Source organism: Chanodichthys erythropterus, chromosome 3, assembly GCF_024489055.1.
Source record: "Chanodichthys erythropterus isolate Z2021 chromosome 3, ASM2448905v1, whole genome shotgun sequence".
Lineage (NCBI taxonomy): Eukaryota > Metazoa > Chordata > Actinopteri > Cypriniformes > Xenocyprididae > Chanodichthys > Chanodichthys erythropterus.
The window spans coordinates 27,971,307-27,997,661 of NC_090223.1; the positions used below are offsets into that span (position 1 = coordinate 27,971,307).

Below are 26,355 nucleotides of genomic sequence, written 5' to 3' on the forward strand. Positions count from 1 at the left end.
AACAATTTTACAGTTTTTTGCCTTGGTGAGCATAAGAGACTTCATTCACCCAACTTTTGACCTCCAGATTTGATGACTTTTTCTTTGGATTTCTTTCTTCCTGTGCCTTTAATTGATTTCTTTTTCTTTCTTTCTTTCTCACAGCGATGGAGGCCGAGCCGTCCCCGTCTCACCTCCAGACGAAAGCGTATGTTCGGCAGCTGCAGGTCATCGACAATCAGAACCTGCTTTTTGAGATGTCCAGCAAGCTGGAGCCAAAAGACATGTGAAGGGACCAAGCGTACCTACAAGCCATATCTACAAAACCTCTTGTTCCCCTCAATAAACCCAGACACCCAACCCTTCATTCTCCATTGTCGCAGATTAACCCAGATGGGCTGTCAATCATCTCAGGCTCCGCCTCCGAATCATTGAACGAGGACATTTGTTCATGAAAATGGTGTGAATTGTGCTTTGAGTGATTCTGTGTCGATGTTTATTATGACCACGCGTAGAGATCTGGATTCATTTCTAACTTTATTTTCTTCGCTGTTCACGACTGAAGGGAAACCTGTCCTGATTGCACTGCCATCAGTTGAACTGAACCAAACCGGAATAAGCTTAATGCGTACAACTTTTCATCTGGGCCTTCAGAGAAACAGACTGCATTTTGGCCATTCATTACCCTAAAATACATGAGACAATCTGACCTCTTGAACTCTGACCTCTGGTCTTCCCTCTTCCCCTGCCAACACTGGCACTTACTGCAACCCTGTGTGTAACTTGGATGCAGTCGTTAGATCTTAGTGTTCTGAACAATATGGATCCCCAGCCATCAAATGAGTCCCGAATCCAAGACCAGCTCCAACGTGCAGGATGCTTTCATAAATAACCTGAATAATGTAAACGATGAAGTCATAATCTAGAAGAAATTCACTTTAACTGGACATTACAATGAATGTACAGGAACTCGTTTACTGCAAAAAAAAATACATTATATCAATATTTCGGTCTTGTTTTTTCAAGAAAAATTATTTTCTTGAAACAAAACTGCATAATAATAATTTAATATTTAAACATATAATAATTCTAATATATTTAATATAGATTTTAAATATTCTATATAAATAACACTACATTTTGTTAGATTTGTACTGATGAGTATAAAGACTACTGTGTATACTCTGAAAACAAATTTTATTATGCAATTTTGTTTCTCAAATCAAATTTGTTTCAGTGTTAAGATATTAGTTCTGAAAAACAAGCAAAAATACTGATATTTTTTTTAGTTTTTAAGCCAAATTTAACTTAAATAGTACCAGACCAAAATGAAAAAAAGACCAAATGCAGTATTTTATCTTACGTTTGGACAGAACCACTCATAACGCGTTATGTTAATATAGTTAATATGCTGTTAATATAGTTCCTGATGGCCCAGCTTCGTTTCTAGTCGAGCTTTACTTGGTCAAGCACTTGTTTTCAGTATGCCCTTGTGTTATGTTGAAAGGGCCAACGGTAAAGTTAATTCTCATGACTGGAAAAGTGTTTATTTGCACCCAAGTTTACTCCTGAACGACCCCAATCTAGTAAGTCAAAATGGGCTCTGAGCAGGCCTCTGTACGGGATGACTAGTCTTGGATTGGACTCTCTCAGGATCTCCTCCTGAGGTCATATAAGGGACGGCCTGTAAGGCTGCACTGTACATATGTCATGTAAATAGCAAAATAAATATGAATATGATTCTATTTTATGTAAGAGCTATGAGATGGACTCTCAAGAAGAATATTTGTTTTGTAAATCTAAGAAAAAAAGTATGTGTACAGTTTAAAAGGAGACAACCCAGACAGAGTCTGTGGTTTGCGATGAAAGAATTGTATAGCATATTTACTGGTTTTGTTGTTTCGGTTTGATATCATTTCTTATCCATTACAGATGACTTGTACATATCCTCTGTTTTGGTTGCATAGTTTTTTTGCATTGTCTGTCTGCAATGGATGAATTGTACAGCATGTAGTTGGTTTAGTTGGATTTTGCTGTTTTTATTTGGTAAAAGTTTCTCATTTTGTTTTTATTTGATCTTTTTAAAGCGGGTATTCTATTGTTGTTTTTGGTTTTGTACAGAAGTCCGTGTTTACAGTGCGATTCTCTGAAACTCAGACATGTCCAATGAAAGACACGGAGGGCGGGGCAGGCAATTCTACCCCGCCCCCTTTTATTGACATGAGTCAAAGATGCATCTAAAATAAAGCCTCTTGTGATGAGCACTCGATACGCTCTGCCTCAGTGTTTATGTGGTGCAATAATGGTGTTGAATCTTATATTGCTTAAAGGTGCCCTAGAATTAAAAATTTAATTTATCTTGGCATAGTTGAATAACAAGAGTTCAGTACATGGAAAAGACATACGCTGAGTTTCAAACTCCATTGTTTCCTCCTTCTTATGTAAATCTCATTTGTTTAAAAGAACTCCGAAGAACAGGCGAATCTCAACATAACACCGACTGTTACGTAACAGTAGGGATCATTAATATGTACGCCCACAATATTTGCATATACCACCTCATGTTCAAGGCATTAGACAAGCCAGTATTAACGTCTGGATCTGTGCACAGCTGAATCATCAGACTAGGTAAGCAAGCAAGAACAACAGCGAAAAATGGCAGATGGAGCAATAATAACTGACATGATCCATGATTACATGATATTTTTAGTGATATTTGTAAATTGTCTTTCTAAATGTTTTGTTAGCATGTTGCTAATGTACTGTTAAATGTGGTTAAAGTTACCATCGTTTCTTACTGTATTCACAGAGACAAGAGCCGTCGCTATTTTCATTTTTAAACACTTGCAGTCTGTATAATGCATAAACACAACTTCATTCTTTATAAATCTCTCCAACAGTGTGTAATGTTAGCTTTAGCCACGAAGCACAGCCTCAAACTCATTCAATATCAAATGTAAACACCCAAATAAATACTATACTCACATAATCCGACACATGCATTCAGTATGCATGACGAACACTTTGTAAAGATCCGTTTTGAGGGTTATATTAGCTGTGTAAACTTTTTTTAATGCTGTTTAAGGCAAGCGCAAGCTCTTGGGGCAGAGAGCGCACGATTTAAAGGGGCCACAACCTGAAATCGGCTGTTTCTAATGATGCCCCAAAATAGGCAGTTAAAAAAACTATGGGGTATTTTGAGCTGAAACTTAACAGACACATTCAGGGGACACCTTAGACTTATATTACATCTTTTTAAAAAAAGTTCTAGGGCACCTTTAAAACCACAAAGCTTTCTGGGCGACAAAATGTCAGGGATTTCAAAATTATGATTCTCAAACCTTGACATTATTATGAATTAGCACTCTCAAACTTAAAGGATCATATTAGTACCCTCGGTTCATTTTGAGTCGGGCAATACCAGTTCAGTGATTTTTTTTTAAACTAAAGACTTGCTCCCACTGAATCAATTAGAGAGCTCTTAAAAGGATAGTTCACCCAAAAATTAAAACTCTGTCATCATTTACTCACTCTCAAGTTCTTCCAAACCTGTATGAGTTTATTTCTTCTGCTGAACACAAAAATAGATATTTTGAAGATTATGAGTAATCAAATAGTTGATGGACCCCACTGACTTCCATAGTATGGAAAAAAATATTTGTCAAAATATCTTCTTTTGTGTTCAGCTGATTTGGAAAAACTTGAGAGTGAATAAATGATGGCAGAGTTTTCATTTTTGGGTCATCGCTACTCAAAGCGGGGTTTCTTCACAATAACAATGAACGCCACGTTTTTCCTCAAATAAAATCCATAAAAAATTGAGTAGGCCTAATTTCTGTGACAGTAAGAAAACCTAACAAAAGTATGTTCCAAGAATGATTTACTAATGTTCATTAAGTTATGAAAACGCCATTTTTGAATATTCAGTTTAATAATTTTGCTAACATAGTGGTAATGTTACTTTTGGATGTTCTCGAAATCATCTGTAACATTAAAAAGCATTAGGTGAGCGTCCAGCTGAAATGTTGAGCAGAGAGAAACGTTCCATGAACGATGTGTGAGTGGGAATATCGTTTTTGTGACGTTATTAAAAACCTAATAACTTTGAACAAACATTCTAGACCTACTAATGTTTCTGGAAGAACGTTTGCTTCTCAGAACTTTGAGAGAACCAGAACATTAGCCAAGGTTCTCAGAACGTTCCCTGTCAGTTGTTACAGCCCCAAATGGAATAAACATAAACATTCCAAACATAGCCTACTGATATCCACAGAGGGAACACATTATTCTTTCCCTGTCTTGTTTTTATGATAGACAGAAAAATAATAATGCACGGCCCCCTGTGGTATTCTGTATTTTTGTATGAACCAGTCATATTTTGCCATATCGCTCAGTGCAAACTAAAATGTCAAAGAAATGACACATTTCAACTCCAAAAAACGTCATAGAAAATCACCTACTCAACAATGTCAAACCTGTTCGCACACTGACTTTCAAAACAGACAAAATTGCTGTTGCTCAGCACATTTCTGCATTTTATTATGACAGTACTTATGCAATTATTGAACATGATGACGCTTTTTCAAACGGAGAACATCTTCCTCTCGATCATGTGGTAGCAATTTACATGGCAGGGGTAAAAAGGAAATAAAACAGTACAGAGAAAATGGAGTCGAGTTCATAAAACAACTATAAAAATCAATGGTGTTCCTGCTTTATGTTAGGTGTCAGACAAATGTGCTAATGTCATAATTATGAAAATTACAATCAAATTACAAGTTGTTGCATTTTTTCTCAAATATAGTTCCAAGCCCTGTTGAAAAAACAACCATATGCTGGTTAGGTATGTTTTGAAGCATGGAAGCTGGTCATGAGCTGGTTTAAGATGGTCAAGTGCTGGTACTAAGCATTTGCTCCAGCTCAGGACCAGCACTTGACCATCTTAAACCAGCTCATGACCAGCTGGACCAGCATAAACCAGCTTGCTTCAAAATTAAGTTGATGCATGTTTAACGACAACAAAACGTAACATCTTTAAACATGTTATTCCGTACTCGTTTTATTATTAGATTTCGATTTAAATACACTTGTAGACACCAAAAATAAAGAGGAACCAACTATTACACCAGCAACTGAGGAGAGAAACACAGAGCTCTTTCCTGTACATGGAAGCAAATTCCTTTCATTAAAAGGCAGCAGCTAAGCTAAGCTAAAGTGTGAAATTTAAAAGCGTTAATAAGATTCAAAGTCGACCGTTTCCTTCATAACTCAGTTTGCTTGTTTCTACAGTGTAATGCACGGGGGAAATAAATGTTTCCATGTCTCTCTCTGAATTGTGCTACCGTCTGGACATCCATACACGTAAGCTCATCGTGTACTAGCCAGCACATTACAATAATAAATCCCAGCAAACAGATGCTCACAGTAAACAGAACTGTACACAGCAAATATGACCGTTTTGTTCGAATATCCTAGGTCCTTGTCAACCCAGTGGGCTTCCTTACGGATGGGAAATCACGGTTTCCTTGACATTGTGCAAATAAAAGAAAAAAAAAAAAGCCCTCAAAATGGGTCTATTTTTGAGATCTATATACATTTACCGCAGCGTCAATCATTGTATAATCCTTTCAATTCAATTCCTCAAATATGTTCTGCACTTGGTTGCCAGATAACACTTAAGTTTCAAGAAAGGGTTAAAAAGTCAGCGAATTAAGAGCAGTAAAACTCAGATAATAGTCCCATAATTGATGGAGCGAGAATTATCGTTTCCAGTCAGTGCTTGTCCTCGCTTGCTTTAGGTGACTATTGGCAAAGAAAGTCATCTCAAGTCTTATTTCGGTTTAGGATGACTGATGTACAACATATTTTAGACTTGCCCGCGGAATAAGATTTCTAGAATAGGCTGTTCGTTGCATCGTTTTACAAAACTCTGTTCAGTGTTACCCTGATGCTCATTTTTAACCAATGTAAAATGGCTTGTAATATTTAAAAAATGTATTAAAACTATATGAAAATAAACAATCACATAAAAAGCTAAACGCGTAAATACTTTTGCGGGGCGGGGGGAATGGAAGAACTCCAATAGCTACTCCTGAGGGGTTTCAATACTGCACTGAGTTTTCCGACATTTGAAAAACAAACTCAATTCTCTTTAATTTATATGGTTGATGTGAGAGGCCCAACAGTGAAGAGAACAGGCCACAGCTATCCGACCGAACTATAATCTGCGCTTCACAGCACTCAGGTAATTATTTGATTTTTAAGAGCTGTTCACACAGAAGACGTTCTTCAGTTTAAAACATGAGCGGTAAGGCTGCGTCCGAAAGCTGAAAAACACCCGGAGGTAAGAAGTCAACAAGGCACGTCCTAATCCAATGCTCGTCACATCCTGACTGATATCTTCATCTGATCGATTGAAGGCAGCATAGATGTATCCTTCACTTCCTATGATGTACCAAAATCCTGTGTGTTCCATTCAAGAAAATTTGCATTGTAGTAATTTTCTCAAAGCTCTATTTTGTTGTAGTACAGGGGTACTGGAGGGCCACTGTCCTGGAGAGTTTAGCTCCAACTTACCACAACACACCTGCCTGGAGGTTTAAACCTTGATTAGCTGGTTCAGGTGTGTTTAATTGCGGTTGGAGCTAAACTCTGCAGGACAGTGGCCCTCCAGGAGCAGGATTGGACACCCCTGTTGTAGTCTGTCCTACATTGTGAGGTACCTTCATGTGCAAACTCTGCCTGCAAAGTCATTGCCTAATAGGGCAGCGAGGCAAGCTTTCGAATGCATTTAAAAAAGAAAAGAACGCAGAGTCTCGAGACGTTTGACAGGTTCTTAATTACTCACCCTCATGTCGTTCCACACCCGTAAGACCTTCGTTTGTCTTCAGAACACAATTTAAGATATTTTTGGTGAAATCCAAGGGTATCTGGTCCACACATAGGCAGCACCATTTGAGGTCCAGAAAGGTACTAAAGACGTTGTTAAAACAGTCGACGTGACTACAGTGGTTCAACCTTAATATTATGAAGCGACGAGAATACTTTTTGTGCGCAAAAACAAAACAAAATTAACTTGATTCAACAAATTCGTCTGTCCCCTTGTCATACTGCTATGCTATTTTCGTTGAAGAGCCAATACTGAGCCGTCATTCGGACATAAACACTGAAGCTCTGCAACGAAAATTTGTTGATTTTTTTTTTTTTTTTTTTTTTGCACAAAAAGTATTCTCGTCGCTTCGTAATATTAAGTTTGAACCACTATAGTCAAGTCGACTGTTTTAACGATGTCTTTATTACCTTTCTGGACCTCAAATGGTGCAATGTTGTTGCTGCCTATGTGTGGATCAGATACCCTCAGATTTCATCAAAAATATCTTAATTTGTGTTCCTAAGATGAACGAAGGTCTTACGGGTTTGGAACGACATGAGGGTGAGTACTTAATGACAGAAATTTAATTTTTGGGTGAACTAACCCTTTAAAAACGGGTCACTTGTGTATGGAGCAGCAGCGGAGAAGCGAGACGGACCAGAACGTTATTTTCTTACAGACAAATAACAAAAAAGCAGCACTATAGAATGCAAAACGTGTTCTGTGTGAACCAGCGCTTACATTAATTGACGCACTGAATTGGATGCAAGAATTTACATAAGAATGGGGTTACAAAGATTTTACACATAAATTACGCTTGTGTCTTATGAATGAGGCTCAATATTTCTAACACACTAAACTGAGACCATTAAAGCCTCAAATTCCTACAATTGCTTTCAAAATTCCAGTTTTCCCAGGAGTACAATTAAAAAGAACACACATTTAAGACAAAAAAAAAAAAAAGGACAAAAGTGGCTTATAACACCACAAAACAACTAAAGGGATATTCCACATCAATGTATATGGAACGATAATACTGAATCAATTCACGTCCAGCAGGACAGAAGAGAATGAAAGCCAACAGAGACATAAAACTTTAGGATTCTCCAGGACTCTCTGTAGTGCAGTCCAAGTGCACTTACCGTGGTCCCTGGAGACCAATATACATTGGAGTAAGCACACTAAGAGTCTGCTTTAAACAGAGAGGGCTGGTGAAAGGTTTTGTATAGCAATTCAACAAGGCCATATTTCTGATTGATTCAGAATTCTTACACTGTCACATTACAGAGTCAGAAGACATTGCAGGGCTGACCGAGGCACACTGTGCAGTGCACATAAACACTGCTCTAACTAACCACAAGCACTGGAGTTTAAGCACAGGGTGATGTTTCTCCTGTGAAGAAACCATTACCCATAAGTCCCTATTCATTCTACACTTCCATAACCATATCTTTTACACAGAAAGCAAATATGAGAAGCTCCTGAATGCTAACTCTAAATGTCAAGATTACACTTTTCACACCCTGTTTTCCAATTTTGCCCTAAAAAGAAAAAAACAAACAAACTTGATACCATCTCTTTTGCCATGCAAAAATGGACTTTGACTGTATTATTTGCCTAGATGTGAAAAAGCCCTTTCCCCATCTCCTCCCCCCAGCACATTGCTTAAGCGATTTTAATATTTAAATATATGCCAGAATATATACAAACAGTCCTCTTGTCAGTCACTGCTATACAGGCCGCCCCTCGCTCCAATCCTACACTTATTGAGGGTGCGTGTGGGCATCCGTGCTGTATTTGTCCGGCAACTGTTTCGTTCTTCTCCTGCAAGCACGTGAGTGAACATTTATTAACGAAGAGGTTCTACATTCCTGCCGAGAGCAGAGAGGCTCATAATACCTTTAAGGGCGCTTAAAAAGAAACAAGGAGAATATGAATAAATGACTATAAAAAGGGCCTCCTGATGGCTAGACGTCCCTCAGGCATCTGGTACAGTGTTTTTGTCCCCTCTTTGTCCCCGGTAACATCCCCTCAGCATGTTTCCTGTAGTTCTTCAGGTTCTTCAGGTCATGGAGGAAAAATGTGGTCGGAGGGTAGAGTGGGCGGAGTTGAAGGCGTTTCTGTCGTTCTCTCCGTCAATTCCACAGTGGAGGGCTTACGAAGGCTCCAAGCTCTTCAGAGCGCCAACCTTTGACTCCAAGTCAGTAATCTGAGATGGAAACACATTGGAGTTCAGGCCACTTAATTTACATTTTTATAGATGTGGCAGATGCTTTTATTAGTAAATTATTTAAATACTGTTCAAAGTCTGCATTTATTTGATCAAAAATACAGTAATATTGTGAAATATTATTACAATTTAAAGGGATAGTTCACCCAAAAAACGAAAATGATCCCATGATTTACAGTACCCACCCTTAAGCCAATCTTCTTTCAAACAAAGACAATCTGAGATATATTTAAAAATATCCTGGCTCTTCCAAGCTTTATAATGGTAGTGAATGGGGGGTGAGATTTTGAAGCCCCAAAAAATTAATGCATCCATCCATCATAAAAATATTCCACACAGCTCCACACAGGGTTAATATAGGCCTTTTATATATAGATATATTTCTTACAAAAACCCATTGCTTCACTTCAGAAGGCCTTTATTAACCCCCTGGAGCCGTATGGATTATTTTTATGATGGATGGATGCATTTTTTCGGGCTTCAACACCTCACAGCCCAATTCACTACCATTATAAAGCTTGGAAGAGCCAGGATATTTTTTTGATATATCTCTGATTGTGTCTGAAAGAAGATAGTCATATACAACTAGAATGGCTTGAGGGTGAGTAAATCATGGGATAATTGGGTGAACTATCCCTTTAAAATGTAATTTTTCTCTTAATCTATTTTAATATGTAATTTATTCCTGTGATGTCAAACAGTCCCGGCGCCAGGACATTTTAGCAGGGCGGGCTACCCCTGCTGCCCGGGGGGGCACATAGCGTGAGTGTCAGTGGGCATTTGGTATCGATATAATTAAATTTTGCCTATAAAATATAGTGATTAGTATTACTAATTATATCACTATTAGCAAATAAGAAAAATGTATTATGATTTTGCACTGGGCCGACGCCATCAGAACTGGTTCAAACTTTACACAAACATTTTTTTAAAAGTCAGGATTAAAATAAGATGACGTTATAAACAAATGTTATAAACGCATTCTATAATAAATAGAATAACACCAACTTGCTAGAACAGCTGGAGTCTCTGGCGCTTACTCTCTTTACTTCTCAGTAGAGTCGTAGCTACTAGGAGACAAATCTCCGCCTACACACCGGACGCGAAGCTCGGCGCCACTACAAGTCTTTCAAATTCTAACGCTTTTTTTTTTTGCTGCTGTGCGAGCCCCTTCAGTCCTACAGTCATGTCATATTTTTGCCTGATATTTTTTTAGTGGTTATGGTATGATTAAAACTCGATTCAACTTAAAATGAATAACGTTTTGTTTTTTGTTTTTAATTGAAATTACAAATCACATTTTATGTCACACTGTACTTATTTAATTACGTTTTTATGTTCTCTTCTGCCAGGCTTTGGAAAGGAGGGGCTTGAGATCATCGCAGGGTGGGCTAAGCCCCCCCAAGCCCCCCCTTGACGCCGGGCCTGATGTCAAAGCTGATTTTTTTTAGCATCATTACTCCAGTCTCCAGTGTCACATGATCATGATCAGAAATCATTCTAATATGATGATGCTCCAGAAACATTTCTTCTTTTAATTATCATTACTGATAAAAGTTGTGCTGTTTACATTTTTTTTTTTGTTGTTGTAGAAACTGCGATACATTTTTTTTCAGGATTCTTTGATGAACCGAAAGTTCAAAAATAGAAATCTTTTGTAACATTATGAAAGGTTTACTATCAATTTTGATTATTTAATGTGTGCTGAATAAAGGTAAACATTTCTCTCTCTCAAAAAAAAAAAAACTTGGTGCATGCAAACATAGCATATGCATAAGTGAATGAGAATAAACTGCAAATTTATTTCCAAACGCACCTTCTCCTGGAGATTTTCTGTCTCCACCTTGTGGCTGGCCTCTGACTCCTCTTGTGCTCTGCGCTGCGCAGTCTCCTTCTTCAAATACTCAATCTCTCTGCATTAGGACACACATATACACAACACAGTTTAAACCCTTTCGAAGTTTTGTCTAAATCCTTCAATCACAAACCCCATGATACATGCTTATTTTGTTTTGTAATCCTGGTTAAAGTCATTATATTGAGTCTGACTCTTTATTATCCACAATTCCCCTGCACTCACTTCTGCTGGTACTCTTTGATGAGGCGTTTGGCTTTGCTGTACTTGCGCTCCAACGCCTGGTACTGCGCCTGCGTCTCTTTCAGGTGTTCATCCACTGCTTGGCACAAGCTCTGAGCCTCCATCCAATAGCCCTCCAACTTCTCCATCCGCTCCTTATTCTCTCTCACCGTCTGCTCCAACTGAGCCCTCTCCATCCGCCAGCGCAGCTTATCCTGCTCAGCGTGAGCCAGCTAGAGACAGAGAGACAGAGATCTTGTCACAAGGGTAAACAAAGGTTGTTTAAAGATCGCTTACAAATGTTTATTATTCTGAAACCTTAAATCTAAAGCAAGCAAACAAGTCATACCTTCCTCTTGAGCTGCTGGATCTCAGCCTGGGTCACAGCGTGTTTAATCTGGAGCTGGAGACACAGAGATGGAGAGGGTACTGAAGCGTTAATGTACATTCTTCTTGATTATTGATTTCATATCTTACAGATATATGTCTACAAAACTATTCAATTGAAACTGAAATTTTATAATTATATATTTTGCCACTTTTAAGGTGTATTTTAGTGATGTACAATACTGGTGACCATAATGATATAAACCAATATTAATATTTAAAAAAAAAAAAAAAAAAGAAAAAGAAAAAGGAAGGAACAGATAATTTTAGGCCTTTTATTTTTAATTTTAGATTCTTTTTTTAAATAAGTTATCCATCTTTTCATCTGTTCATAACATTTTGCCATCTGAATTTACTTAATCTCAAATTTAGAATTATTAGAACGATTAGAATTTTAAGTGTGAATGCATTTTTTTATTAACAAGTAAAATATCCGATCTGATCCGATATATATATAAAATGTGCATCTTATTGCTTATTGATTACAATAAAAATATTGATTGCTGATTTATATCAACATTTAGACAGACAGATAGACAGATAGATAGATAGATAGATAGATAGATAGATAGATAGATAGATAGATAGATAGATAGATAGATAGATAGATAGATAGATAGATAGATAGATAGATAGATAGATAGATATCTTGTGTGTTCTACTGACCTCCTTAAACTTGTGAGCAAGTTTCTCTGGGTCCATCTCCACAGGAGAAAGCATGTCTTCATTCTCTGCCAGGTCAAACACCTCGATAGCATTAGGAAACATGGGGCTCATCTCTTCTTCTTCATCTGTGGCATATTCACCTGTCTGAACATGGACAAGAAATAGAGAGAGGCAAAAAAATAAATACATTGAGACACATGCCTTTTTTAGTGCAACTGAGATTTGTATATTTGATATTAATCTTATTTTTACGGATTTTGAAGCAAAAGAAGTTTAGGTATAGGACTTTGGGTATGTAATGGTCTGATCAGTGTGTTAATAACATTAACCACTAGATGTCAGAGTTAAGCTAGGCAGCAACCGATTGGATCAAGGGGAAAATGCATGCCAGGACACTGTAAAAAAAAAAAACCTGACTGGCCAACCACCATTTTGAATTGACTGTGCAGCTGCAGGAAGATGAAGTAAAGCCAGATAAAAATAAATTGAAAGAACTGCAACCACTTGATACATTGATGTGCCACATTTGAGGTGATTTGGGAGCTGTCAAGACCTTGGTGAATATCTTAAATAAACATAGACACACGCAAAAACAAAGTCTCATGTGTATTCCTGAGAAACTGCATGCCCCAACACATCTGAAATAAAACAACCAGCCTGTTCTCCACTTCCCAAAACTGCAATTGCTCTGACCTGTCGTATACCCAATACTCCCTAAAAGCCACTGCAAATACACCACTATTACAAACATCCTTTTAACAATGGATTTCCCCTGCAAGTTAGGACATGAGCAGGCTCTCGCACAATGACTTCCTGTCTGGATGAGTGAACAGTGTAAACTCTTATCAGGCAAACAGCCACAGTTCACGACACATATGACAGAAATGCTTGGTGAACATCTCAGTTCCTCTTATGTAACGTTTTGTCCTTGTTAATAATGACCTTTATAATCTGTCTTATTTTATAGGTTAGTAAGTGCTATATACACTTGAAATCACACATGCTTAATAATTAGTTTTCATTTAATTGTCACATATCACTGATAGGACTATATATATATATATATATATATATATATATATATATATATATATATATATATATATATATATATATGTGAAGACTTCAAATGCAAAAACCATCTTGACATTGTTCTTTTAAATGAGCATTTTTGTGTTTTTAATTTTACTCTTATCAGTGACATTTTTGAAAAGAAGGCATTTCAGAGGCTGACTATACCCTTTTCACTGCCATTAAAGTGAAATGTCTGAACCTAAACATTGTCTAAGAAAAAAACTCATTTAAAGAAAAATGTCAGACGGACTTTGAGGTTTTTGCATCTGAAGTCTTCATATGTTTAAAATCAACATTTATTTGAAAAACAAGTTTCAGTTTTCTCAAATTACATGTTTAGACTTAAGAAATTTATGATTTAACTTAATTTACTACAAATAGTTAAATACATTTATAATAAATACAATAATGTTTATTAATTTAAATGATTTTAATGCCCTTGTATTAAATATGTATTTTCTTTTAATCCAATAAATAATACAAATGTGTAAGTGTCGGTGAGCCCAGTTTGTCATTCGGTCTCCCTGGGTTCATGTGTCGGTTTGAACTCCGCCATGTGGGTGAGGCAGCAGACAAACTGTCTGTTTCGGCACTTCTCAAACATTAAGACAACATCAGAATGACGTGCGCTCAGTGTTGCGGAGGAGAACACGCTGAGAGGGCACTGAGTTGGCAAAAGAAGCTGCGAGACGCACTGTGGTGGAATTTTGCCCTGCCCAAGATCTCCAAGAATATCAAATGCGAGAACTGTGAATCTTTAACATCTGAATTCATAATCAGTTTCCTTCACACCATGGCAATGTGGGCAGGTGTGAAAGACAATTATGAGACATGTACAGGATGTACAGGTTGAACGTGTTAAAGCAATGAATGCAGCTCTTCAAAACAGAGCTAATTATTGTTATTTCATGATTCCTGAAAGAGTGTCTTGATGAAGGAATGTTGACATCCCCTTTCTTCCACTGCATTCAACTAAAATCACTTCTAATAACCTGTCATGAAGGAGTACAGCAAGATGAATGCAATTAGAATGTATTAGCTGTTGAAAAAAAGAAATGTTTTGAGCATTTCAAACATGTCATAAAAACTGAATACCTCAGGTGTGTTGATGCATTGCCAAGAACAAGGTAAAATACCATTTCCCCATAAATCTGTCACATACTCAAGTGAAAATTATATGTTAGAGATGGAAAAACATGATGCTGTTGCAGAAAACTACATTTATATGATTATAGTTTTTGAAGTAAAAACAAACTGTCTGAAATTAGTCACTTGACTCTTCATCTTCTTACTAGCTTTCACTGAATGTGTGTAATATTTACAGTATTTGTTGTGTTAAAGCTGCAGTCTGTAAGTTTTGCCTCTGTCGCCATCTCTGTTTGAAACCTGCAATTGCAGTTATTTGCGGAGTTATCATCTTTACGTGGGTTGTGCATCGGCACGGCTCCTCAGTGCGGATGAATCTAATGTTTACTTGTTTGTGGATACTGTACTGCAGAATCACAGATTGTAGTCTTGGAAGTATCACCAAAATAAGAATTTTCACCAGAAAATGTCACCTGAACAAGTAAGTAACATGTCTGCCACTTTAGCTCTGACCAACTGAGAATAAAAGCATTACAATAAATCGCATTGCCAATGGTGATTAAATCTAACGATCGCTTAGCTTGGATTATATCAAACCGTGCAAGGTATTATTACTGTTATACTTTGTTCTCAAATTGTTATTGTTAACAACATCAGCTTTGCATGACTGTGTATTTAGTGTGTATTAGCGTTACCTGTGGATTTCAATTTCTGTATCCACTCCGCAGTCCGAAGTCTTTTGCTTTTGACTACGGGTGAATCTCCAGTTGTCACTGATGATTGTCATTTGGACCTTTCTGGATTAAAATCCGCCATCAAAATAATAAGTTTAATTATTCCAGCTGCCGTGAAAAAAGGCTATAAATGTGCCGCTGCAAGCAGCATCCTCACATGACATATAGCTACTAGACTGCTACTACACTGGACTCCTTCTTTAGAGACGTGATGTAATGACACAAAGACGAACGGCTGCATGCTCAAATTTCCTGTGAAAACCCACCAATACCGATTTTATTGTGAAACAATATTACAAGCTTACTGTTGTGAATAGGGCTAAAGTAAGGAGATTTGAACACTGAGGAGTTTTGAACACTGGCTGGTTATGTACTTGCTCAAAATTTGATTCTGGATAATGTTTAACCAAAAAAAGTTACGGACTGCAGCTTTAAGCCTTTCTTAAAATGGAAGGTTTCTCCTTTCAGGTTTCTCCTTTCCACCCACTATTTACTTGTGAATATGAAGTTTTACAGAATAAATTACAAACTTCAATGTGGTTGTTTAAAGTTCAAGACAAATACAAACTGAGTCTCCAAAACCCCACTCATCCCAATATGTTGAGAAACAGATGGCAGCTGACAAGGCTGTGACGAAGACAGTTCTACAGTAATCTTGTGTCCGCATTCAATAAGAAAGCCTCAGACCGTCAGTGCCATCAGCAAATGTTACATAAAAGTATGACACACACCGACTGGGATTTCCAGTCTAATTTATGAAATCTGAGGCACAAAAAAGGAGTATCATATGCAATGCATAGGGGTGCCACTCAACTGGAGGCAAAATAATAGATTTACTAGATATTCTATAACACCCACAAATATCTAAAAATAATTTTATTCAACATGTTTGTATATGTAAACAATTTTTATTTTTTTATAGGGGTGTGCACGAAAAAAAAAAAAAGACAAGCTTATATAATAAAAACATGCTTGTTTGTTTTACAGTCACTGGCAAAATATCTACTATAATATAATGAAATACTTGCAATTAAAAGGTTGATTTAAAACATTCTAATGGTGAAGCATTTGAGAAACATGTTTGAAAATAGAAAGTAGGCTGCACTATTTGGGGAAAAAACAAATTGCGATTTTTCGGATAAAAATTGTGATTTAAAAAAAAATCAAGGTTTGCTGTGCTTGTTTGTAGGGCTGCACAATTAAGACAAAATTTTGTGATTATATATCAATATGGCTATAAAATAATTATAATAATAATAATTATTAGTTATTAATAAATAAAAATATAAAAATTACAAAAATTACAAAAATTAGAAATATTACTGTTGTAACATCTCACTTTATTTTACAAGTATAAAATTACACTACTTATATTTTTGACTGTCTTGATTCTTCATTTTCAAACACTGAACTATCAAACTATAACTGTGAAATAAATAGTGATAGTTAGGTTTTTGAAAAAAAGAAAAAAAAATTCCAAAACGTGACTTCTACTCAATCTGCATTAGTGACAAATTGAAAAAGCTGACTGTTAAAGGCTCCACTGCGTTTGCTATGAAGTTTTACCAAAGTCCCTTTAAGACAAGTCATTTCACTCGGCGGCCATCTTTGAAACTCCTATCTCTTTGAATGGGGAAACATCAAATTCTCCAAAACTGTTCAACAACCTTACGATTAAATTTCATATTTGAAATCACCAATCAAATCAAACAACAACTGTCTCATAATTTGTTTTCCAAATGCTCGAATCATGACAAAAACCCCCGGTATTTTTCAGGCTGGATCAAGCTAATGTGCATGCGCAGACGTAAATGCGTGTCTCCTATGCCTCGTTTCGGAGGCGCGCGTCTGACTGTTTCTATAGAAACCAGTGCTTCTAACGGCCGCTGCAGTGACGCGATGACTTTACCAGTCGGTGATTGGCTCTTATTTTTTAGAAGGCGGGACTTATTCCGCCATATTGCGCGTTACACTTTCTCCCATTCAAAACAATACGTGACACGTCTTGTGTTATTCTATAGTCTTTGGTATTACCTCTTCGTCCTCTTCCATGTAGGGGTTGTAGCGTTGCTCCATCATTTCTCTCTGCCATCTCTCCTGTTCCAGTGTCTGCTGGATCAGCTGGGCCACCTCACTCTGTTCCCCCGGCTTCTCTCGGCCAATCACAAACCTGCAACACAAACACCAGCCAATCAGGTGAGCATAAATATGACCTAGTGAACTAGCTGCCATTGCTGTACTGTTTTGAGGGGGTGATGCTTAATATACTGTGAAAATATACTGCATACAGATTTACAGACCTGCATTATAAAGCCTGAAAGGCCCTCAAAAACATCACCATCCTGATGTATGCCTTCAACTGTATCCTATTTAAAAGCGACTGATTGTCAGTCGCCTCTGTGCTGAGGTATTCCACAAAAATAATAGTTATTATTAAACACGTTCTCTCCCACTGGGCTTAAGCCTCTTCTATTAATCACATTTTCCATTTCCCTGCACTACAATCACAGACCATCCACGCCGAGCCAGGACAGATTAAGAGAAAACAGGACGCAGATGCGTGAGCTTGTTTGAACTGCCACAACTACCCAATCCCTCAACTTGATTGTCGATACAACCGCAGTGTATCTAGTTGATACACTACATTATAAGGGCAATGTTAGAGATAATAGTGAGTCAGTGAGTATCTGACAAAAGAGACAAGATAATGCTGGATTAACTAGAGGGAAATTAAGTTCTAATACACTAAAGCCTGAGGTCTATGTGAAATTTCAGCACTAACACATGTACAATGAAAGTTTGAACTGAGGCAGTGGAAATCATTCACTGAGTTTTAAATATCATACTACAATAATCTATATTGGTTTGGATAAGGGGGGAGGGATTAGGATTGTTTTGAAAATTTAATCATTTTTACTTACTAACACAACTAAAGTTTCAGCTAGATTTCTTTTCTTTTTTAAAAAAATAAAAAATAAATTAATACTTTTATTTACAAGGACACAACAAATTGATCAGAAGTAATAGTAAAGACTTTTTGACATCGTTACAAAAATCTGTTTCAAATACATTTTTCTTTTTAACTTTTTAGTCATCAAAAAATCCAGATGAAATGCATTAGTTTCCAAAAAATATGAAGGAGCACAACTGTTTTCAACATTGATAATAATAATAAATGTTTCTTGAGCAGCAAATCATCATATCAGAATGATTTCTGAAGGATCATGTGACACTGAAGACTGTAGTAATGATGCTGACAATTCAGATTTGACATCAGAGGGCTAAATCACACACACACACACACACACACACGTGTTTGTTTTTGTGAATTGTGGGGACTTTCCATAGGCCGCAATGCATTTTATACTGTATAACAAATATTTTCAATTGTAATAATATTTCAAACTACTACTGATTTTTTTTTAATCTGACCTGACTAAACCTTAAATTACGAATTTGATCTCAAATGAAGTCGCTATGCAAATGTCGTTTTATTTCCTTACTTGACAGTGCCGCTGGTGTTCCTGAGGACAGATGCAGCGAAATTCTGGGTCACACCCACCAGACTGGTTCCGTCCACCTCCACAATCAAGTCATTCACCTGGATCCTACCGAAGGGAAAGAGAACCAAGATAACAGCTCAGGGAGACAAAAGTGCATCGGTAAAATGGCTGGTCCTATATCTTGGGCCAAGTTCCTGATCAATCTCATCACTCTATGTGTAAAGAAACTGACATTGCCAAAAGAGTAATTTATGCGGTCTGAAATAGACCTGAAAACTGACCAAAAGCAGCAGTGAATCAGTGCCCCACTTAACTAAACCACTTCTTGTTTTTCAGGCCGTTAAAATGATCGATCGACACTCACAGTCACAAAACATGTCAAACTATCCAACCCCGTCCAAAACGGCCCATAGCAGCCTGTTTGTCAGGGCACTCGTAAGTTTGATTGACAGCAGAAGAACCAATCAGGTGCCAGAAAGTGAGGATGAGGTCACTTTTGAGTGCTAAAGTCGGTCCCATTCAATATCTAGGTGCTTGGAAAGACACATGCAGATAGCATTGGCTCATTAGATTTGTACGTCTCCTGTGGCTTCTAGGTTTCTAACCGTCATGGCAAAATGAGAAGAAAGCCACTGCAATGCACCATGAACCCACTGACTCAAGACCGGAGAGAAATAACTAACGTTTTGAATTTTTATTAAGAATCATAACACTCGCTGAATCTCCTGTGATCTGAAGGATCGTCATGAGCAAAAGTGGGCTTCTCTAGACTGAATTGCTGTTTTTTTTTATAAACCTCTTGAGCTTGATGGGTAGAAGTAGCTTCTCCATGACCTCAATGACTCACTTCAGGGTCTGAAAAGCCCACACGCCTTTGCAAGATCAGATTCTACAGAATATAGATAAAAAAACTGCACCATCCTTCCCCTTCATGCATGTGTGTTGACTGAATTCTCAGTCAAGCATGATGAACTTCCGTTTTATAAAATAACAAAACCATGGACGATTATGGACACTACTGTATTTTTTTGACAAAAACATAAATGTGGTCTCATATCAGTCTAAAAGCATCAGCATCACAGTTTCCAGTGCATGTCTAACGATTCCTATGTGACTTTGGCGTTTAATCCAATTTGCAGACGGAACTGATGAAAACAGATGTCCTGGTAGTACAGATGGACAGAAGGTAAAGGAATTCCACTCTCTTTTCACTCTTCATATTCGCTTAAATCCATATAAATCCCACTCGTGTCCAGAAATCTCCTACTGACCTTCCGTCTCGGTGGGCAGCTCCTCCTTCCGTCACCGTCTTGACGAAGATTCCAAGCTTTTCTAGGCCCATGTCTGCACCGGCACCCATCCCGATGATGCTGATTCCCAATCCATCTTTATCTGACCGGAAGGAATCACAGTGTTAATCATGACTAGTTCACATGTCTTGTAAATGAACACAACACCAAGTTTTAATAATGCTGAATTTTTTTGTGAATAACAATTACATTTCAGCCAGTTCTTCATACAAATTCAATGCACCATTTCTGAAGATGTGGAATATAGCAGATGAGTCACATGAACTACTTTAGTGAGTAATAGTGAGTAAATAATGACAGAAATCTTTTAAGCAGGAAGACATAAAGTCTACAGGCTGCAATGCTGCGGAAATGACTGATTTAGTTATTTACCTAATAAGTCATATGATCAATATAGCAAAACAATCTTTAAATCAGTGTTGCTAACTAAAAATAAAGACTAAAACTAAAAGCGTTTAGCAATTAAAATAAAGCTAAAATAATATAAAAACAAAAATTAGAAATGTTGCTAAATTAAAACTATATAGATATATTAAAATTATTAAAAATATTAAACTAAAACTGAAAATATAAATGGCAATTCAAAAAAATATTAATAAATATTATAATAGTACATAAATAATAGTAAAATATACTAAAATAACGCTTTAAATCGTAAATGGGCACTTTAGAGAGGTTTAAGGCTTTTAGACGCCAATAACTAAATACTGAGATAATGCGTTGGAATCAGTATGTGACTAATCCTGTGACTGTAAATCATTTGACCAGATTTTGAGATTATAATTATTTAGCAATTATAAACACTTCATATAATCCTCTTTGAATGATCTTGTTCATAATCACTTAGTCCAGATTGATTGTAGCTTTAATTTTACCATTGCAATATAAAAACTACACTGCTGAACACAACTCCTCTATATCTATGCTGTGTTATTTCATGTACGGTAGCTATGGTAAACACTTCAGAGAGAGGACTCGACCCCGCAAACTATCTAATCAGCAAAAGCTGCTTACTATACAGACCAAAACAAGCTGCTTCAGTCAGTTTGTTTAGAAACAGGAAGTTAAGGACCCTTAAGACAACATACCACAGGCTCTAAAAACACACACGGCGGGTCACGTACCTTTTTCCAGCTCGACGGGGAATAGGTCCAATCTCTCCACCCTCTTCTCCAGCTCATACTCGGCTGAAGCCGCCATGGGGTCAACCTCATCATTGCGTCTGTCGTAGTCCTCATTCGAGTATGTTGTGAAAACCTGGGAAAACAAAAGTCACAAAGCTTGAGTAGAGTACAGTTAAGCAAAACAGCAAACATTTTATTTTTGCTTCTTTCTGCAAGAGATGTTGTAAGACATTCAGTAAGTATAAGTAGTAAGTATACTATTCCCCCCCTAATGGGGCTGCCAAACCGCATAAAACTTTCCAGAGGAGCCTCGGATAGTATATTTAAGGTGCTCAAATTTGAGATATGACATCACCTCTTTCACCCAGTGTTTATGAGATGGGGGCTGTAACAAAGTTCGTAGATAAGGAGGCGGGAACCAGCGAACGTTAAACATAACTTTAATTCAAAATAAACACATACAAGTAATGCCACACAAACATAATAAAACATAAAATAATATCCAGGCCTGGTCCTCTCTCGTCCTTCACTGTCGTCGCTCCTCCTTTTATGCTTCCGAAGCTCCTTCGTGAGAGACTCAAGGCCAGTGTGCCTCGCAGGTGGAGCTCATTATCTCTTGCGTCACCGGCCTCGCGCCGTTCCCTCACGGCTCTCGCCTGCCCTGCTTGCCACAGGGGCATTGCCTTTTTCCAACTGAGAAGAATCAGGCGTCTAGCAATAATGTGGAGAATGCAATGAGCTCTATTCTGTTGATTGATGAGCTCTAATCTATTGATTAGTGGTTAGTTGCATTTCTTCTGGCACTACACCAAAGATGGAAGACAGAGGATTCGGATCAAGATCTTTCTTGCATATAAATGAAAATGTTCTGAAAATGTCTGACCAAAATTTAGTTAACCTGGGGCATCCCCAGAACATGTGACTCAGGTCTGTCTGGAGACTTTAGATATACAAAGACGGTCAAAGTCCCTTTCAAGGAAAGTCTGTTGACTCTGTGGCCATATTTGCAACGCCTCCGGGCAGCTATTTCGGGCATCCAAGTCCTATCTATTTGAATGGAGGAATCCTGAAATCTCAAAAACTGCTTGCCAAACTCACAATTAAATAACATATTGCAAATCAGCGACAAAATCTGACATGAACTGTCCCATTAATGTTGTTTCTTATGCTCAAATAGCGTTATTTTTCAGGCTAGATGAGCCAATGCGCATGTGCAATCCTAAACACGAGTCTCAGCTTTCTATGGGAACCGGAGCTTCTAACGGCAGCTTCAGTGACACAATGACTTCATCAATTGACCCTTCGCAAAGACCAGCCCCCCTTAGTTATTGTTGCTTTGCTTTGTCCAACAAAAATACATTGTGGAGCAAAGACGACACAGGCAACACGTCGACAGACAAGACAAAGCTGGCTACTTATTATATTAAACAAAGAACCAGCTTTCAAACTGTGTAATTTAAAAAAAAAAAATTTGAACAATAAAAAACGTTTTGTGGCTCTTTAATGTGTCGTGACAGATCGCTGTAGCGCCTCAGCTCAAGAGGCTCGTGAACCGATCATCTCTTCTTACTAGTTCATTTATAGCATCAAATAAACATGAATGAACATGAGAAAGAAAGTTCTTTCAAATGCAGAAATACGTCAGTAGTACACACCATTTTTCAAGTTCAAGTCCAGCGAGGTTAATCTTCTAACTCCCAACTGCTTTTTCGGACAAAATGGTGGATTCGGCGTTATGATTTGTTAGATTGCTTGTCAATCAAACTCCTGGCGAAGGGTCAATTGGCTATTGGCTTTTTTACTTAGAAGGCGGGACGTATTCTCCCATGTTGCGTGTTGCAGTTTCTCCCAATTATAACTAATAGGAGTGAACCGTCTTTCTATATCTATAGTCTTCGAGACGGCGCACTCATATTACTCAGAATAGGAGAAAGTGCATCACGCAATATGGTTAAATAAGTCCCACCTTCTAAATATAAGAGCCAATCACCAATTGGTAAATCACTGTGTCACTGCAGCTGCCGTTATAACCTCCGATTTGTACAGAAACAGTCAGAGACTCGTGCTTATGACTGTACACGAGCATTGAAAAATGCAGGGTTGTTGTCATGATTTTAGAAATAAAATTTATGGGACCATTGTTTATTATCAGACGTCATTGGTAATTTTAAATATAAAATGTAATCGTTAGCTTGGTGAACAGCTTTGGAGAATCTGATGAGATAGGAGCTGTACTTGCATGACTGAAAGAGCTGCCCGAGAGGCACTTCAAAGATGGCCGCCAAGTGAAATGACTTGTCTTAAAGCAGGGGTGGGGTGCATTGATCCTGGAGGGCCATTGTCCTATAGAGTTTAGCTCCAAACCTAATTAAACACACCTGAAGCTAATCATGGTCTTCAGGATTACTAAAGTTACAGGCAGATAAGTGTTTTTTTCAGAGTTGGAGCTAAACTCTGCAGGACAATGGCCCTCCAGGATCAACGTTCCCCACCCCTGCCTTAAAGGGACTTGGGTTCAGACACTGGTCACACATACATTGTCTATCAGTCAATCACCACAACAGGGTCTGCTCTCTGCAGCATATCGAATGATTGGGCAACAACATATGAAATAGAAGTTGTAAGCAGTTGGTACAAAAAATTAAGAACTCATTTTTTGAATGACTGTCAATGGAGAAAGAAGCAGGGTACAGATGGTATAGTTATGACATCTACCAGCAGGTGCTAACTGAAGCATGCTACTGTAACCTGACAATGTCAGACAGATGGATTGTATGGGAGACAATCATTATTACAGTTTCATTTGGTACCGCTAGTGGAAATTACACACCTTTGGGAAAACTGTCCAGAGCTTAAGTCATCTTCTTCACTGAAGATTATTTTTCTATAGCCCTGGGTGCCACTAAAGCAGCAGTTTTTACACCTACAGTCATGCATCATGTTCTCCACCAAAGAGACCGGGGCCGTGAAACCACACAACCAATGGGTGTATCACTGTGGGTTCATTTATAATAGTTGGAACAACAACGGTAAGCCTTGCTCCGGAAACAGAGTGCCATGCTATATAAAGCCCCACAGTTTACCCATGAGTCTTTAAGCAGCACTTGTGTACATCAGCTGAAAATCTTGTGGTAACAGCTTCCTGTTTAGAGTTGTGTTTGATCTAAGCTTGCTAAAGCCCCATGTTAAAAACAATGAGAGGGATAGAGCAGAAAACAAGAAGACTTTTTTCATTTGAACCAGAGGCTGATGCTAACAAGCAAAAGTGAGTGACTCATTTGAATCATTCATTTAACAGATTTGTTCAAAAACACAACAAAAGAAGAATTTTGATGAGTGAATCACTGAAACATTCACTCATCCCAGTTGTTCAAAAATGCAGATTTATTCAAGAAGGAAACAGAATTATATATTCATCAGATTTGTTTATAAAAATATTGAATATTAAGTGCTTACAGCCAAATTACAGCTGCATACTATATATGGCCATCCTTCCCAAATGATATTACTTATAAAGTGATTGATATTATTTATTGTGAGTGATAATTTCATCAATGAATTTTCAATTACATTTCTATTTAAGTTTCAGTCATGTTGAAATCTGAGTATTTTTCCTTCTTCTATCCACCATTGTACAGCTAACAAAGTTAATAATTCATTCTGAACAGGGTTTAAGTAATCATTCTGAATAGTTATTTCAAACAAAGTTTTACAGATAAATGTTTAAAAAAAAAACATTTTATCCCCATGTCCTACTGCAGTGGGAAATAAAATTGATATCAAAAACTGCTGATGGAGGAAATCTACATCAGTAGCCGAGTAACATGGTGCTGTCTCTCCATTGGTGCCGCCGTCAACTTGTCTTCTTGGAAAAATTCTGCACATCAGTAATTGGGTACAGGAGGACATAATGCAGCAAAATTACAGACATTGACTTTTCCCCCAGCTTCTCATTTCTTCTCATTTCTGTTTAGTCATTTTCAACTTCCTCAGCCCACCCCATCCCACTGAGCTTGGGTCTTTCACAACCACTCACTTCCTCTTATTTCATCTCCCTCTTTTCATCTACTCACCCGGTACATTTCATTCTTTCATCCCTTCATTTCAAGGAATATTTCATCCCCCAAAAAAGTTTTTCATTTAATACTTCTTTTCTTTTGTGGAAAAACAAATCTTAAAGAAAAGAGCTCAAAAACACTATAAAAGTCATTTTATATACGTAGCCTATATAATGTCTATATAAATTGTCTATGCCAAAGTCAGTAAGTTGAACTATAAATGAAAAAAAAAAAGAAAAAGAAGATGATTCAGTCACAGTGGTTAACTGCACACAGCATGGGAAGATTTAGCCGTGAATATCTTCAATATGAGTCTGTTTCTCACACAAATAGGCACATATGGCTTGAGAACAATATAGCACTTGAGTTATACGGACTACTTTTATGGTGCTTTTTTGGACCCTTTTTTCATGGAGAGGGCGGGGTTTAATACTTATACTGCAGCCAGTCACCATGAGCCGATAGAAATGCTTTGGCTTCACTTTTCAGGACTTGTGTGGCACACTTGGTTTTAAACAAAATGAGTAAATGAAGACAGAATTTTCATTTTTGGTTGAACTAATGCTTTAACAGCTATGGTCACCATGAAGAGATTGGAAAAGGCCTGAGAGAATATTCTTTTTCCACTCCACACAAGAAATCAAGTCATACAGGTTTAAAATGACAAGGGACTGACTACATGATGAATGAAGTTTCATTTTAGGTGAACTATCCCTTTAAAATTCTGTTGCCATTGATATTTCATAACATGAGTGTGGTTTGATTTTATCTTTCCTGCTGGAAAAACTGGGCCAACTCTGCTTAAGTTGTTGAAAAATGGTAGCTGGTTTATTGCTCGTCCAAGGTCACCAGCTCTAAGCAGCTTGAAACCAAGTCTACCATCCATCTAGACCACCTAGAAACAATGTAAAACTAGCTACCATCTGGTTTTTCCAGCACAGCTAGATTTAATATACCACATCACCGTTTCATTTCACTCTCACACCTCCGTCTCTCCTCTGGGTCACTCCTCCCTTCCTCAGATCCGCTCCATCTCTAAAAATATTCAGTGTATCTCAGTGCTGAAGTGAACAGCAGGTCGGAGCACCCTCACAGTGAATGCCATCGGCCTGCTCACATGTCTCTGTCTCCATGGCAACGGCCCGGCTTGTGATTATGACATCGTTGTGCCATTTCCCCCCCCTTTTCTCACTCTCTCCCTCCCCCTCCAGTCTCTGTCCTCTCCTTCTTTTCTTTATTCCATCATTCCTCTTGAC

The 26,355-nt window shown here is 37.7% G+C and overlaps 2 protein-coding genes across 3 annotated transcripts in view; one reads left to right on the forward strand and one right to left on the reverse strand.

Annotated features, from left to right (window-relative positions):
- The window catches only part of rapgefl1 (Rap guanine nucleotide exchange factor (GEF)-like 1), a 55,620-nt gene extending 48,397 nt beyond the window's left edge, over positions 1-7,223 (forward strand). Inside the window, exon 15 of the mRNA XM_067381629.1 lies at positions 145-7,223. Within this exon, the coding sequence (XP_067237730.1) occupies positions 145-269 (125 nt within the window). The 3' untranslated portion in view covers positions 270-7,223. The remainder of the gene's footprint in view (positions 1-144) is intronic.
- Positions 7,224-7,346: 123 nt separating this feature from the next.
- ppp1r9ba (protein phosphatase 1, regulatory subunit 9Ba) overlaps positions 7,347-26,355 on the reverse strand; it is a 46,942-nt gene continuing 27,933 nt past the window's right edge. For both annotated transcript variants that reach the window (XM_067372754.1, XM_067372762.1), the window contains exons 3-11: positions 21,042-21,174; positions 19,879-19,999; positions 18,608-18,712; positions 17,139-17,274; positions 12,211-12,354; positions 11,507-11,560; positions 11,161-11,390; positions 10,897-10,993; positions 7,347-9,059 (exon numbers count right to left, since the gene is read on the reverse strand). In XM_067372754.1, coding sequence (XP_067228855.1) covers positions 9,006-9,059; positions 10,897-10,993; positions 11,161-11,390; positions 11,507-11,560; positions 12,211-12,354; positions 17,139-17,274; positions 18,608-18,712; positions 19,879-19,999; positions 21,042-21,174 — 1,074 coding nt within the window. In that variant the 3' untranslated portion in view covers positions 7,347-9,005. The remainder of the gene's footprint in view (positions 9,060-10,896; positions 10,994-11,160; positions 11,391-11,506; positions 11,561-12,210; positions 12,355-17,138; positions 17,275-18,607; positions 18,713-19,878; positions 20,000-21,041; positions 21,175-26,355) is intronic.